We start from the raw sequence: 16,385 nt of genomic DNA on the forward strand, positions 1-16,385 counted from the left end.
GTGACGGTTCTTTATGCAGCCATGGAAAAACACCCTGCTTCACGTGAAATGTTTCAAGGTTTCCGACTAAAGAGATAAAAAGCAGTTGGCGTGTTCTTACAATCCAGACATGTTTGTATCAGGTCACAGTATCACAAGATACACAAGTTTTAAGATTATTTTTAATTGCTCCATCTTGTGCCACCCTTATCCCTTATCCCTAAACTTATTTGCCATTTTTTACTATTTTGACAATCATTTTAGCTATTTGAAATAAAAGGTAGTAAATAAAAATGGCAAATAAGTTTAGGGATAAGGGTTAAGGGTTGGCGCAATTAAGATATAGCCCATAATCTTTCTCATTAGAAGTTCATAATTCCTGAAAAATGCTTATGGATTGCTGTGCCGGTTAAAGGTTTTTGTTCCAGTTCAATCAAGCAGTTACAAGCAGTTGGAAACAAAAATAAGCCCCAGTTGTCAACTTAATTGTCACTGCGCTCATATCACACAGATGCAGGAGTTGGCTGTTATTTCCACCCACCAGGAGGAGTTGGCTGTTATTTCCACCCACCAGGAGAAGGACTACACTGCATGCACAGCATCAGGTGCATTCACCCAAATGACTTCATTTGTCACAAAAGCAGGTTCAACTCTCACAAATTCAGTCAAGAGGCTTCAATTCTGAGAAATGTTCTTCCACTGTTCAAATAGTGAAAGCATTTTGCTATGTCTGTATGTATACTGTGTATTGTATATTGTACTTTCTATTGTATACAATAGACAGTGATTGGAACCCGGCTATCCCGCAAAATAAATCACATTTCTACCAAATTTCTACGAAATGTGATTGCCCAAAAGGTAGATCGTGATCTACCAGTAGATCACAAAGGCTGTGCAGGTAGATCACATGACATGCCTCTAAAAATATATATAATTTAAATATAAAAATGCATTTCTTTCCACCTGCCACTTGAATTAAGGTGACTTGATTGATTGACATCAAAAAGTGCCTGTCAGCTCAAACCCACAATGCAAGTCTTTGTTTTCAAGTGTGTTGTGCGCACATGTCGGTAGCATTATATAGTTATATATATTTTTATAAAACCCTACCAGTTACATTTCCTCCCCTCTATTCCTCAAGTGCGTCACTAGGTACATTAAAAAATAAAATCAGCAATGGGATAATACTGTTTTTTGGTGGGTAGATCTTGTTGAGCTCGTCATTTTCAAAGTAACTCGCAAGTCAAAAAAGTGTGGGCACCCCTGCCCTATAAGCTTCAGGCAGTCCTACTTGTCAACTAGAAGGTGTCCTACCAGAAACCGGGATCTAAAGAATCCTCAGTGGAAGAGTAGAGAGACCACCTCCAACCACTGCAGATGTGCTAGTTATTGTCTTAATATACTCTTATCATACAGATTAAGGTTAAAATAATGCGTTATTCATAGAAACTAGAGCGCGGTGCCTGTTGGAGAGCCTCTACAGCGGTGCCCGTTGTGCACTGGAAGCCAAGTTGGAAATGCAATCCGACCGACTCGAGTCGACACCGGGCACTGCACTCCTTGTGGTGGGGTGGAACACCGGGCACTGCACTCCTTGTGGTGGGGTGGAACATGTGTGCACTCCTTGTGGTGGGGTGGAACATGTGTGCACTCCTTGTGGTGGGGTGGAACATGTGTGTCAAATTTGAAGTCGGTGGGGCGAGCGGTTCTCGAGTTACGTGAATTACAACAGTACACACACACACACACACACACACACACACACACACACACACACACACACACACACACACACACACACACACACACACACACACACACACACACACACACACACACACACACACACACACACACACACACACACACACACACACACACACACACACACACACAGACTCGGTGCATTTATAATTAGATAAGTTCTCTGAATGGAGCTTTAATTTCAGTTTTTTTAGCGCAAGAATTTATCATTCTCTGAGCTCATGCAGCAGAGCAGGGCGCAGGGGTCAGGGGAGAGGAGATAAAATGCTGCATTGCCATTAAAGTGACCCTACAGAGGTCTCTGGATGCCTGGTGGTGCCATAGAACTGTCAGCCATTTAACATCAAGATTAGGCCCAGTTGCTGCCTCGTGTCAACACGCCAATGAACACATGCACAGGCTCCAAAACCACAGCGAGGGCGAGGTGGGGGGGGGACGACGACACCTCGGGGAGGTGTCACAGTAAATGAATATACAATTTCTGTAAGTTGAAGGGGTTATAAGAAAAATCATCTCTACCACAAATAGTCCTGCGTGTAGTGTACTGTAAGGCAGCAGTAGTCTTACTGCACAGTATAAGACCACGGCTGCCTTACTGCTGTGCCACACAGCATGCAAGCTGTCACCGAAGAGATGGATACCATCTAGCCCCGGGGGAAGTTAGCGCATTATGCTAATGTCACGAGAGCCCGTCTAATGGTATTTCCAAATACATTTCATAAGAGGCGACAGGCACGTTGAGCATTGTTTATTCATCACCCGCACCACCACCCCCCACCCCACCCCCATTTCATCATACCACCGCCATGACTGCATGGCTAAACTTTTGGCCCTTCGTGTAGCGGTGGGATTACACACCACCTGTGCCCTATCTCCGAAATAACAAATACAAACAATGTTGGGGAATATGTGTTTTCTTGGCCTATAGTAACAGTTCAAGCAAACACTGTGCTTTTCAAACAGCCCCCCCACCTCCCTGTGCTGTCACAGAGCTCTTAAGTCGACTCGCTAAACAATCATCATTCGTCTACACATGTACGGCCACTACCAGGCGAGAGCTATTAGTACAGTATGTGAGGCCTGGGAAAGTCCTGCTGGTCGTACCAGCAAGAGAGGCTTCACACCTTCCATTTCATCAAGGAGAAATAATTGTGGCCATTTTAGAAGCACAAATTGCAAAGTATTCATATTGGGGTGGTATTAGGATTGGGCAGCTAGAGTTTGTTAGAGCTGGATTTGTCCATTTGCCCATAAACATTTGTCCATTAATCTCTGATCATCTGGCTATGCGAGACTGACTACACTGTACTACACTGTACAGCAGGGGTGCCCAAAAAGTTGATTATGATCTACCAGTGGATCACAAAGGCTGTGCAAGTAGACCACTTGACTAAAAGTATTTTATTAAAATATAAAATAAAATAAACAAAAATCACAAAACGCCTCTTTCTGGCATCTGTTGCTTGAATTAAGGTGACTTGATTGATTGGTAACAAGGCCTGTCAGCTCCCTTCACAGCTTCTAAAGTACAGGCAACCCCCCCCCCCCCCCCATCGTGAGGGGTGCTCTTATCATCATACAGCGTCACACTCCGTGCTCAGCTAATCAAATAATTTCCGTGGTACACAACACACACACAGGAAGCAGAGCTGGAGGTAGCAGAGACTCAAATGTTGAGGTTCCCTCATGGGAGTAACAAGGATGGATAGGATCAGGAACGAGTACATCAGAGGGACAGCGCATGCCAGATGTTTTGGAGATAAAAGCCAGAGAGGCCAGACTGAGATGGTTTGGACTTTGGACACGTATACAGAGGAGGGATAGTGAGTATATCGGTAGAAGGATGTTGAGGTTGGAACTGCCAGGCAGGAGTCCTAGAGGAAGACCAGAGTGAAGAATTATGGATGTGGTGAAAGAGGACCTGAAGTTAGTTGGTGTGAGAGAAGAGGAGGCAGAGGACAGGGTGAGATGGAGGCAGATGATTCGCTGTAGCGACCCCTGAAGGGAAAAGCAGGAAGGAAAAGAAGACACACAGACACACAAAGCTGGGACAAAAAAGTGTGGACACCTCTGCTGTACAGTGTTCATTTTGTGTTGGGCCTGGCTGACAGCTGTGCTGTACGAATGTCAGTTGACTGTATTTATGCATAGAGTAAAAACCACCTGCTGTATTTCCACCATCTTTGCCACCCTCATGCCCACCAAATACAGAACCCTGCTGGTTTAGGTGACACCATGGCCTTTCCTCCTCCACATTAGTGGATATGAAATATGTGATCATATAATAAAATACATTCTGCCTGTCATTTACTATTTTATCATGCATTTAAAAATAAAATTCAGGCCCAGGCGGTGGCGTAACCGTCTGGGCACCCGACTGGTAATCCAGTCGCAGTGTGCCGCGGGTTCGACTCCCGAGCCCAACGCGGCCTTTACTGCATGTCTTCCCCCCATCTCTCTCCCGTTTCCTGTCAGCCTACGGTCTGTCCCTTCAAAAAAAAACAATAAAAGGCGTAAGCCGCAAAAAAAAAAGATATCTTAAAAAAAAAGAAAAAAGAATTCAGCCCCACTAGTTGAGAGCATTGGGCTTTTTTTTTTCCTTGATTTTTTTCGTCAGGGGCCGTAAGTACAAGTATACAGAGAAAGATGTGTCCAATGTACTGTACCCATGTACAGTATGTAGCCGAAGCTCATTTCCAACAGCAGTCCCCTGATGGGTATCACAGATGAGTTCACGCAATCATTGAAAGTGTCCGATGTGCCGTACACGTGTCTAATAGCCAAAGATAATTTCTAACACCAGTCAGTCGCTGATGGGAATCACAGATGAGTTCAAGCAAATCAGTGCCGTTCCGTCAGCCTTTCTATGGCCTGGGGCAGCGCCTTCACGGTTTGATGTAGTAGGGTGGAGATAGGTGACGAAACTAATGTGAAACAGAAATGGGTGGGGAATTCTGGAAAAAAAAGTGGAAATAAATAATTGCCTATTCTAAATGACAAATAAATAATAAATTATTATAGTTAGTAGTTATAGTTGTGTGTCATGATTAAATGATTACATTTCTGACCACATTTTAACCACCTGTTGACTATTGTAGAAATCGTTTCAATATCCTGAATCTGCATTAAACTTGCAGGTATAAATGGTTGTTTCTTCTTGCCCTACTGGCAAAAGTGAGTTTAATGTTGTTTAATGCAATCAGATAGGACTTTTCTGTTTGGATGTATGGTCTGTAAGTATCGTTTTTGGCCACTCAGTAGGCGTTCTCGCATAACTTCCGGGTACCCTCTATAAGCATTTCAAAGGAAGACAACAGGAAATGCTAAACTCTATGCTAAACTGCTCGACTACAAAAGCCACCATTTACCATCAGTGCTAGAAGAAAGAAACATTTGCCGTCTTCAAATTAAGTGTTCCAAATGTGACGTTTTTAGCACTACTATCCACATGACAGACACACTAACCACACACCTTCCACAAAGCCGGTGAGGAAGAGAGGTGACTTGAATGTAAACACTCCCGTCAGACAGCAGGCCAATAGGGATTTACCTTTCCTGTGGCATTTTTCACAGATCGGTGCTATCGAAGGGCAAGGAGAGTTTAACAAGTTGTCTCGCCCCTGACATTGAAAAGAGAGATAGATAGATAGATAGATAGATAGATAGATAGATAGATAGATAGATAGATAGATAGATAGATAGATAGATAGATAGATAGATAGATAGATAGATAGATAGATAGATAGATAGATAGATTTACACACTTAAAACCTAACACTCCATTATTTGTGTATTTCCTATGTGCACTGGCCAGCACAGAGCCCTGCCAGAGGTCAGAGGCAACTTCCCCTCCAATGACAAGCTGCCAGAGTGATATAAAGGCAGCAGCTGGGGGGAGAGAGATTTGATAAAGAGAACAAAATGGAGAATAAATAAATAAATAAAAACAGAGGATGGCAAAGGTGAAAACCCTGCAGGTCCAAACATCTTAATAATGCTAATACTATACTGTTACCCACAAACCTGTTGGGGTAAAATCCGTCACAGTCATCACAACCTAAAATACCATACTAATAGTAGGTTAGGTGGAAACACTGCGGCTAGAAGACTAGTCTTGCATTATTTGTGTTTTTAATCTGCATATATATTGCACACAAGAGAAAATGAGTATTATCCACTTACTATTTTGAGCACGTTATAGGTGAAACTTTTTACACTTTTCCCACAAAATGTATAAAATGACGATAATTAAACATTTTCAGGATTATTTTTATGTTAGAGTTAGTAAAATAGAAGGTATATAGACTCACAACATTTTGTGATGAAAGATCTTCTATTTTTACTTGACACCACATAAGACTAAAATGGTGAACTGAACTGAAGTCTTGTTTGGAGGGACACACTCTTGTACGTAGCCGTTTTAAATATTTGAAGTAAATGTGAAGAAGTAAAGAACCCGACCAGTTGAAAACCCTGACAGGTGCTGAGTCGCCAGGCAGGATTACACCAGACCTCTAACTCAAAGAGAACACGGCGCCACCACACAGGATCAAATTGTACAAACAGTGATCGTTTCACCATAAATATTTGGGTTTACACTTTGAGGGAGGTTTCATGGGTATTAATTGCATGAAAGATTTTAGCTGTCTTAACCGTGCTAATAATTAAGCTTTTAAGTTATACTCATAGCATAACATTAGCAATTATTCTACATAAATTATAGAGGTAGTCAGATATACCCTTGAATTGAATTGACATATTTCTTCTCTAACAATGGCAATATGGAAGTTTATCATTTTTTGTCCAACAATTTGTTATGCCGTGGTGCTGAAGGGGCCAGCATCTACAGATTGGGTTTGTCTGTATCTCGGTCCCCTTAAAAATACACTAAATGTAGCTCAGCTGATGCTGGGCCAATTGCAGCTCAACTTACGTTGCTAATCAATGTTAGAACACAAAGCTCAGATTAGCACACCTTTGGAAATATGTAGATGCATTTCACAGTAGTCATTATATTAAGACTGAATGTATTTCACAGTAGTCATTACGTTAAGACTCATATTTTACTGGAATACTTCACCCCAAAATGACCACCCCCTTATCTATAACTCACCCTGTGAAGCCTTGAATTTATGGAGAACTTTTATTCGTGTTGCATTCCTTCACCTTCACACACAACGACTGTATACATGACACGTGAACTAGGCTATATTGTGATTGGTTAGTGAGTCGTTTTATTTTTTGATCAAGTATTTTATTTGTTTTAGGGTTCTTCATTCTCCATGGAATAATGCGACACAAACAAAAATGTAAGTTATTATTGGGACTAATCCAGTTAGCCAGATAACTGATAATTATTTCAGCTAGCTCTCTTAATTCTGAAAGCCTTTGTTTGTTTTTGTTTGTTTGTTTCAAAACAGATAATTATGCATATAAAGATGTAAATTATCTAATGTAATAACACAAATCCAAATGCCTTTTGAATGCATATAGAAAATAATATTTCAAGCACTACTTTTAAATAGTCAATGTTAAGTGTTGTGACATGCTATAAGATCAACAAATCAACAAAAAGAGGAAATTGAAACAATTACAAGGTGATTTCAGTTCATTATGTGTGCCATCATAGCTCACTCTCATCTAACAGCTATTCATTTTTCAGTAAAATTCTAATTTATTTTCCCAAATTTTGGGGTGTTATTTGCATAACTACATGTAATTGTTAAATATTTAGAATTTCATAATGTAAGTGGCATAACATGACAGTAATTAATTATTACAGCTTACTTTTATAGAGGTACTTAAAATGATTTCAATCTGCAACTTGCACCATATGCCGGCACGAGTCAACGTTTTAAGATAAAGATCTTTACACACTTGACACGCCTGGTGTCAAACAGAGTGGCGCAGAGCTACCGTCATAAATCATGTAGACTCGATACTGAAAGACAGATACCTAAACATAATAAAAATGGCTGGACGCCGTGTGGGGATACATGTATGTACATAAATTGTTAATGTGTTAAAGTGTTAAAATAGAAACGTCAGACTGCAAGTGCGAAGCCATAAATGGGTCGCTCTAACCTTTCACTTTCTTAGCTCAGCAGGCTAACCCACATGGTGCCCACCAGCACCAGCAGACTAACGCACATGGTGCCCACCAGCACCAACACACAGCAGACTAACCCACATGGTGCCCACCACCACCACCAGCACACACTTGTTCACATGCAACCTCAAAATCATTTATCCACCATAAATCCAGAGCAAACCTCTGACGAAAGAAAACGTGGATACTATTTTAAGATAAGAATCCAGTAAAGGAAAAACCTCTGCTCAGGGGGCCTATAGATTACAGGTCTAGTTAGCTTGTATTATGTTAAAGAAATGAGTTGTGATAATAATAATATGACAAGTAGGCCTGTTAAAGAGCAGCATACAGAAGGGTGTTGCTGTGGTGCTTTTGACCTGACCTGAACGCATTGCTACTTAACATTTACAGCAGCTCAGCTCAAGTATGGTAAAGCTGTGATATAATGATATTTTTCCTAGAAAGTAGAGTGATGTGAACAGAATAACAAACTCTAAATAAGAAACTCAATTTAGCATTATTTAATTATTGTTGTTGTAAGATACCTTAAATGCCATTTCACCTACATTTCCATATTATGTAGTTGAGGTAAATTACTTACACGACAAATACTTTATCTATAGCCACATAGACAGCATAAAGGTGTCAGTTCTAATAAATCACACATTTTTAACTACCTCTTAAATATATTCCATTAACCCAATTTATTTTAAATATCCATGATCCTAATACAAAAAGAATATATATATATCACCAAGATAGTACCACCCAGATGTACCTTCACTGGGAGAATAAAATGACATCCAATCAATTGAATCACATTCAATTTCACTATCTTACCTAGCTCTTTAAATTCACCCTACTGTTGACAGAACAAAGTATTATATGTTAAGCTAGTGCCATTTATTATTTTTACATGAATCTGTTCTTTTTAAAAGTATAAGGAATTCATAACCCAACCAAAGGAAGATGTAAGACTGAAAAACAGTCATACACACAGTAATTAATTTGTAGTCAAATTTAAAACAACAAAGTATGTTATGAAAACAACAGATCTCAACAAAATAATTCTAACTGAATAATTAATCAATGTAATATTCCTCAATATATCGTCATAGGTATGCTTTGAATATGACCCTCTCACTCTCCCAGCTTTTCTGTCTTACACTGTCACTCACTGTCACTATCAAAATGTCAAGAAGAAAATGCTTTTCAATATATATATATTTCTCCTAAATGATTTTGCTTGGCTAAAGGGGGAATTTGTTACACACATTTCATCAAATGAGACACTTTTAGTTACAGTGTGTCATATCTAGTCTTTGACAATTAAAGATAATGGCTTAGCTTACTAGAAATCTATTATGTCGTGATTGTCAGACAATGCCAGCCAGAACTACAGCAACATACAGACTAGTTTTATCAAATAAGTTAATTTAATATTCAAATGTTATACCTTCACCTATTTCTTTTACTTCAAATGCAAACAACATGGTGTCTTTTGTAATATAGTCTTAGCAAATTATGGACACATACTGTAGGCCTACAGCAGGGGAAGTGTAAAATTAACACTTCTCCCAATTTAAGCTTGCATTTAACCTATGAAATTATTTATTCTGAGTCTGAATTTTAAATGAGTCGTCGTCACATTATTTAAAATAAATACATTCTAGCAAATTGTGAGGCAAACCCTTTGGTGAACGGTTGGTTTATATTTCACATTTCAGTGCCAGGCTTCATAGTCTGTAGAACTGCTTCATGGGAAACACACTATGAGGACAAAATTCAATAAATTCCCTTTTTTGGGCAGAATCACAGTGGGTGACTCCATCTGGACCATCCATCATTTACAGCCAACAATGAAGCATTCCAAAGCGGAGGATGTAGTGACTTATAACTCATCTTCTGCAGTCACTTTCACGCCAACAGAGCTACTTATGGCAAGATATATACTCATGAATGCCATCTCCTAAATCCTCCTTGAACAAATTCATTTTTCATGCATCCACATTGCGGAATGGAGAGTGCTCCTATATGCAGCACTCCTACTATATATACACAGCACATTGGTAACACATTTCCCCTTACCTCTGCATAAGTTCATTGGATGCCTTCGGGTGGTATCCTTCATGTCCTTTCCCAAGCATTTTCCCTTGCCTGTTCTTGAGACTTTGGTAGAGTGCCTGGATATCGCTCTGGGCCCAGGCCTGTTGCATGACAAAAACAAACCTTCTAGCACCACCTGCAGCACGCTACTACTGGCTCACTCCCCTTGTCCCCAACCCGGCAACCCCCTACCCTCTAAGAACCCCCCCCCTCAAAAATAAACTATCACAAGTCCAAAGACAGCGAATCCTGATGAGGCAACTTTCTTTCCAGCCCTCTCTCTCTCCTTCTCCTGTGATGACAGAGGTGACAGAGAGGCAGACAGACCAGACCAGCGTGGAGAAGCCGCCTGCGGACCACTGTGGCAGGGGCTCTGCGTTTCTACCGCCCCTGATCGACAGCAGCAATGGCAGTAAAGCCCCCCCCCCCCCCGTTTAGCCTCTTCTTTCCCACTCTCTTAACACGCGCTCCACGCCGCTTATCTTCTCCTAGCCGTCAAGCAGGAGGAAACACACAAACACACGTACAAAACTAGTTCAGAACTCCTATAAGCGGAAATGGCTAGGAGGTTGAGTGAAGATTTAGAGGAAATGACAGAAGAGTTAGACTTTGGGGAGGGGGGCAGGAGGGGTTGAGTTGAAAGGCACTGCTGGACCAATTGGGAGCCCCTGCTTAATGGAATAGTATCGCACAGCACAACAACAGGGACAAGAGAGTCCCCCAATTATCACCTCTACAGCACACACGCGCGCGCAGTCGCGCACACACACACGCGCACAGTCGCACACGTACACGCACACACACACAAAAGCTGGCTAGACATGGGAGCATGGTGGTGTCTGGTGTGCTAAGAATGCCATCAGTCACTCTACAGTAGGTGTCGGGATCAATTTAGCTGCTCGAGAAATGGAGGGGCGTCTCCAGTCGCCTGGACACCGTGTGAATTTAAGATTATTCGCATATTGTGGTGGCCTTAACTGTCTGCAGTTTCACATCTGGGAGCCAAATCGTTACTTGGAACACCTCGCTCTCAGTAATAAATTACCACCAGGGGAAGAATAGCACTGAGCGAGAGTGCATTAGCATGTGTCCCAGTGAGAGCATGTTACCCAAAGGGGAGAGCTAAGCTCCTGCGGTGAGCCGGGTGATTGGTCGCTTTGTGTTTACGGAATCAGGGAATGGTTATTCGGGAGGATAATATTGTGGCTGGCAACGCAGGCTGTTTCCACAGGATTAGTATGAGGATTTAAGTCGGAGTTTCCTGTGCAGTTTGCCAAACGACACATTTCAATGTACAATGACTGCTTTCACGAGGAGTAACAATTATTTTTCTTTACAAAACTAGAAAATGCAAAATGGCAACACAGATGATGACGAATGATGATTATGATAATAATGCTGATGTGATGATGATTATGTTTATGTTATACAATCTCCAGACATGATCATTGTCACCAGTCCAGCACATATCACATATGATATGATATGAAAACTGACTTACAATTTGTCCTGTATTGTCTTGAAATTTGGATGAAATCATCCAACAAAAAGGATATACCGGTATGAATGAAATATCAGGAAAGAGGATTTGAACATTAGAATAAAACATATAGCTGCAGATTAATGTATCAGACTCAATCACTCCTATTGACAAGGGACAATAGTGTTTTACTTTACTCACAGTCTTCTGGGGTAGAGTTCCATTCTGGCTCTACTGATATCTCAATCACTGATGACTCTTGACAAAGGCATATTGGCTTCCGTTCAGCAGCAGTGCCGTGGAACCTGGCTGTGACATACAGCCTCCTCGTCACTACTAGATAGACAGATAAAACAAGACGTGATAAGATAATTAATTCAGGTGTCATAGCACAGCAGTGAGAATGAATAATGGTAGACCCACCAACTCTTGGTCAACATTCTCTCTATCTGCACATGATCCGTTGAAATGATGAATAGCAAGGTTCAAAACGTGTCAAAATCCTTGCTGACAAGTGTAAGAAAATCGCTCTGTCTTGTGTGTGTGTGAGTGAGAGAGAGAAAGAGAGATAGACACACACACACAGCATAACAATCCCCTCATTTATTTTTGGCCTTGTGAGAAAGTAGATACCACTGTAGTATGAAGTGGCTACGACTACAGAGCGTGGCTAGATGGCCGTGTGAACACATGGTCATCATAATCCACCTCTTTTACGCCTATACATACGTGTGTATTATGTTCGTAACTGAGTTATGTAAGGGCGTAAAATAGGTGGCTTACGAAGAAATTGGTTTTGTTCAACAAATCCACAACAAAAACTAGATGTGTTTTATTACCATGCTTTGGATACGGACATACATTTCAAGAGGTCTTTTGCTGATCCAACGGTGACGTTTTCTTCTTTATTCTCTCCTAAAGAGGGTACGTGGCTGTTAGAAAGATAAAACACCAGCATTTCCGCCTAGTACACGAATGTAAAAGTGTAATAATGTATGTTATGTATTCATTCAACAAGGAAAAATAAAGCTACATTATTTATTGTGTTTAGGAACAATGTGTCAGAGGTGTCTAGTTCTTGCATTTGTCAGTGGATGAAAACAGTAAAGAAATATTTCAGTGAAACACAGACAACCATAACATTCTGTTGGACTTGGCATTTACTGAATACCAGGATAACTGTGTTAAGTGAGGAACAACTCCCTTTCCATGCGATCGGTTTTCCACAAACTGCTCTGTGCAGCTGGGAATGTCATTCTGGAGGAGGGCATTCCCATGAACAGGGGAATGTTTATTTTGCTGAGGATTTAAGCTGACATGTGTGAAGTCATTTAATGGGCTCAGTGTGATAATTAAAACTATTCTAATTTTCTACCTTTAGCCTCATTAGGTTAGGCCTTATTTGTGTTGCAAATTGAGCGTGCTATGTGACCCTGTGAGACACAGACAGGACAAATACATGCATGAAGACATGTGGAGCGAGCACACACACACACACACACGCGCGCATGCACGCACGCACGCACGCACGCACACACACTCTGAAGGTCAGACGTGGTTATTATAACCATAGCAGAGAAAGGGCTATCAATTACAATGGGTCTCTTTTGTTGTGAACGCTGCCCCCCCCCCCCCCCCCCCCCCCCCCCCCCCCCACACACACACACACACACACACACACAGAAACATTTAACACCAAAGTATTTCTAATTGCCATAATGCTACTGATAGTAAGCAGTGGTGGACAGTATTACAGTATCAAAGTTCATTTAGCCTATAGCACATTTTGGGGGTAGCCTACCGTCCGGGATCTGTAGGCTACTTGGACTATACATTTCTCTCGGAAGTAAAACAGTACTTTTTTAATTAACCCGAAGAAATCTGCTATTTCAAAATAACCGATCTATAAGCTCACAACACAATATTTTCACTATTATTGATATATTTTTGGAAATATAAATTTCAATACAGCAACACATTGATATTAAAATGAAAATGTTTTGTAAAAAAAAACAACATATATGCACTTTAATTCAAGTAGGCTACCTACACATTTGACAGAGCAACTTTCACCTGTAGTTATATTTAAAAAGGAGTTCAGCTATCTATACTTTTCACTCAAGTGGGGTTGAGTGGAGTACTTTGCCCATCACTGACAGTGAGGGTGAGGCACGGGTACACTTCTAGCCCTGGCCCCTGACTTGAGCTTTTGCCCAGACGTCAGCGTTTGGGCAGGGATTCAGAGAACGCATGACCTCGTAAAAACAACCTTTAAAAAGCCATGGGGCACCAATCACTGACAACAACGGACCGTAAATTCCATTGTTCACAAGGGGCGAGCAGTTGCATTTTTATATGGCGAACTAAAATTACACAGTGTGACACCTGAGTGACACTCACACAAGTTCACAACCGTGTCACGTGATGTCATTCCTGATATGTTATGGGGTTTATGCAAGGACAACAGCAGCAGACTTTGAATAGCTGAGATGAGAATGGAGTTCATTAACACTAATAGAATTAAAGGGACTTTTTATAGACCAGAGAGAGAGAGAGAGAGAGAGAGAGATACGCACACATCAGGTCCTGAGGTCCTGGTAAATGAGGTTAAGCGGTCACACAATTACAGGAGTGCTTATAGTTGCTTAGAGACGAGAGCTTGTTAACAACACTAGGGGGGACATTTTACTGACTTGAATAACACTGACTGAATAACAATTAAATCATGATGCATGCGCAAGCAAGACTGTAATGTAAAGAGCAATGGATAATTAAAGACTTTGAGCAGCTATTCAACAACCTGTTGTAAAAATTCCAATTTTGAACTTGAAAAAAGATGTATTGTTACACATGAAACAGTCAATTTAACACTCACCTCATAATTAACGCCATAAACAGCTGAAGTTGTAAACAGGAAGGAAGGAGCGTATATATATTATGGTGCATTATGGGTAATTGTGCTGAGCATACATTTTTATACATGCATTTACAAACAAACTAAAGATTTAAATCAGTGGACTAGCTCTATGCTCCTCTGCAAATGCACACACGTTTTGTATTTATTTATATATATAACAATTAAATTAATTCCAAGCATTTGGGGAAGCTTGAAACTGGAAACACTGACACCGTCTCACATCAACCTGTCACCGTGCTAGGTTATACAATTAAATCACGGGCCAGATCAGCTGGCGTTGACCCTTGGCTCCATCGCCTCCATGCGGTCTGAGCCACTTAGCCGGGCCTCCAGTGTGGGGCTCCATCAACGGCTCAGCTGCAGCAGACCACAATCCAGATGGGGGTTAATGTCCGCCTGCCTGATATGAGAAGGGTCTGTCTGGCGTATGGCCTGGATGCCGAGTAGACCACAAACTCTGTTGGCCTGTGCCAGGCCGTCTGTAGTTCACCGGCTCATGGCAATGATGGCACGATCCGGACATGGCACAAGCACTACGTGTTGCCATATTGTGTGTCAGAAATAAGCAGCTATGAAAACAAGCCCGAAAGAAGAAAAATCTTGGAAAAAAGGGACAAATGCATAGGACAAATGTGGAATATCTTTTTTGAACATTTTATACAACACAAAATGGGGGGGGGGGGGGGTCCTTGGACAAATATATGAATCTGGGCCTGGGGGTCCTTGACATGGAAATGTTTGAGAATCACTGGTTGGTTTAAAGTTAACTACAGTTTAGAAAACAAGCCCCAAAAACCGCAACCGCAACTACGAATAGGTCTTTAATACTCTAGTCTGAAGCTAGAATAGGCCTAATTCTTTTTTTTTTTTTTTTTTTACACGAAACTTTACAGGGGAAAAAAGGCCACAGCCGCTTATAATAATAGACATGGCAACACTGGGCACAAGCCAGATTCATACGTCGTCCCACGACGGTGTCGCGCATCGAAAATAGCCGACCAAGCCATCATGCAGGCCTCCCTGAGCATGTCTACAGGACACTGGCCCAGACTAGCCGGCTTGGATCAAGACTATTGATTGATTGATTGATTGATTGATTGATTGATTGATTGAATGGGTTACGGGCACCGTTCAACGTTTATAGTCTCGTGTTGCCAGGCAACTATTCATTCAATGTTCAATGTAGGCTATTTGATCAATATGCAATTGTTAAAATCGATAGCTACATCTATGATAGTCTTGATCCAAGGCTATAGTCTGGTAAATCCATCTATCTTCAACCAGTTCTTCCCCATGATATGAGATAAAGGTTGTGTTTCTAATGAATGAATTGCAATTTATTTTATTCCCTTGGCTTTAATTGTAACCTATACCAAAAAAAATAGTGACAGACGGGTAACTTTTGTACTGGGGAGACGTAGACAGGCAGATGGACGGATAGTCCAATGTAGGCCTAGCCTATATACAGACAGACAGCCAAACACTGAGAGACAGTCGGGCGGACGGACGGACCACCATGAAGTCCAAGGACAGAGGCAAGTCTGTTAGCAGAGCCAGAGTTCCCTCCTCCTCCTCCTCCTCTTCCACCACTGACAGTCAGACACCGTTAAATAAACACCTGTTGAACAACAAATTAACTTGTTGCCAGTAAAAGCTGGGACAGTTTTATGCCCCGTTTTATGATAAGGACCTCGATTATGGTCAGCCGGTAGTATCTGTTCGTTAGGCGGTTTTCTGAGAGTCACAGAGCGGCAGGGGGGTGGACACCCTATGGACACATGGACAGATGTATGGCATTTATAGCCTGAGAAGTGAGCACAGAGAAGGATTTATTAGTGTCTTAAAACAGAGGAGAAGGGATTGAAGGAACGAGGCTTGGGAAGACTGCTTTGGTGAAAGTGTAAACTAATTGTGTGTGTGTGTGTGTGTGTGTGTGTGTGTGTGTGTGTGTGTGTGTGTGTGTGTGTGTGTGTGTGTGTGTGTGTGTGTGTGTGTGTGTGTGTGCGCGTGCGTGTGTGTGTACGTGCATACATAGTCCATCAATTCAT

The 16,385-nt window shown here is 41.4% G+C and overlaps 1 protein-coding gene across 7 annotated transcripts in view; it reads right to left on the reverse strand.

Annotated features, from left to right (window-relative positions):
* The window catches only part of rbm20 (RNA binding motif protein 20), a 73,739-nt gene extending 59,105 nt beyond the window's left edge, over positions 1–14,634 (reverse strand). For 2 of the 7 annotated variants that reach the window (XM_080760284.1, XM_080760279.1), the window contains exon 1: positions 9,923–10,091. In XM_080760284.1, the coding sequence (XP_080616410.1) occupies positions 9,923–10,050 (128 nt within the window). In that variant the 5' untranslated portion in view covers positions 10,051–10,091. Of the gene's footprint in view, positions 1–9,922; positions 10,092–11,621; positions 11,757–12,259; positions 12,336–14,295; positions 14,388–14,596 lie in introns of those variants that run through there. The other 5 variants (XM_080760281.1, XM_080760286.1, XM_080760282.1 and 2 more) reach the window with 5 other exon arrangements.
* Between the last annotated feature and the right edge of the window lie 1,751 nt (positions 14,635–16,385).

This window comes from Protomyctophum bolini (assembly GCF_963924005.1).
Source record: "Protomyctophum bolini genome assembly, chromosome: 3".
Classification (NCBI taxonomy): domain Eukaryota; kingdom Metazoa; phylum Chordata; class Actinopteri; order Myctophiformes; family Myctophidae; genus Protomyctophum; species Protomyctophum bolini.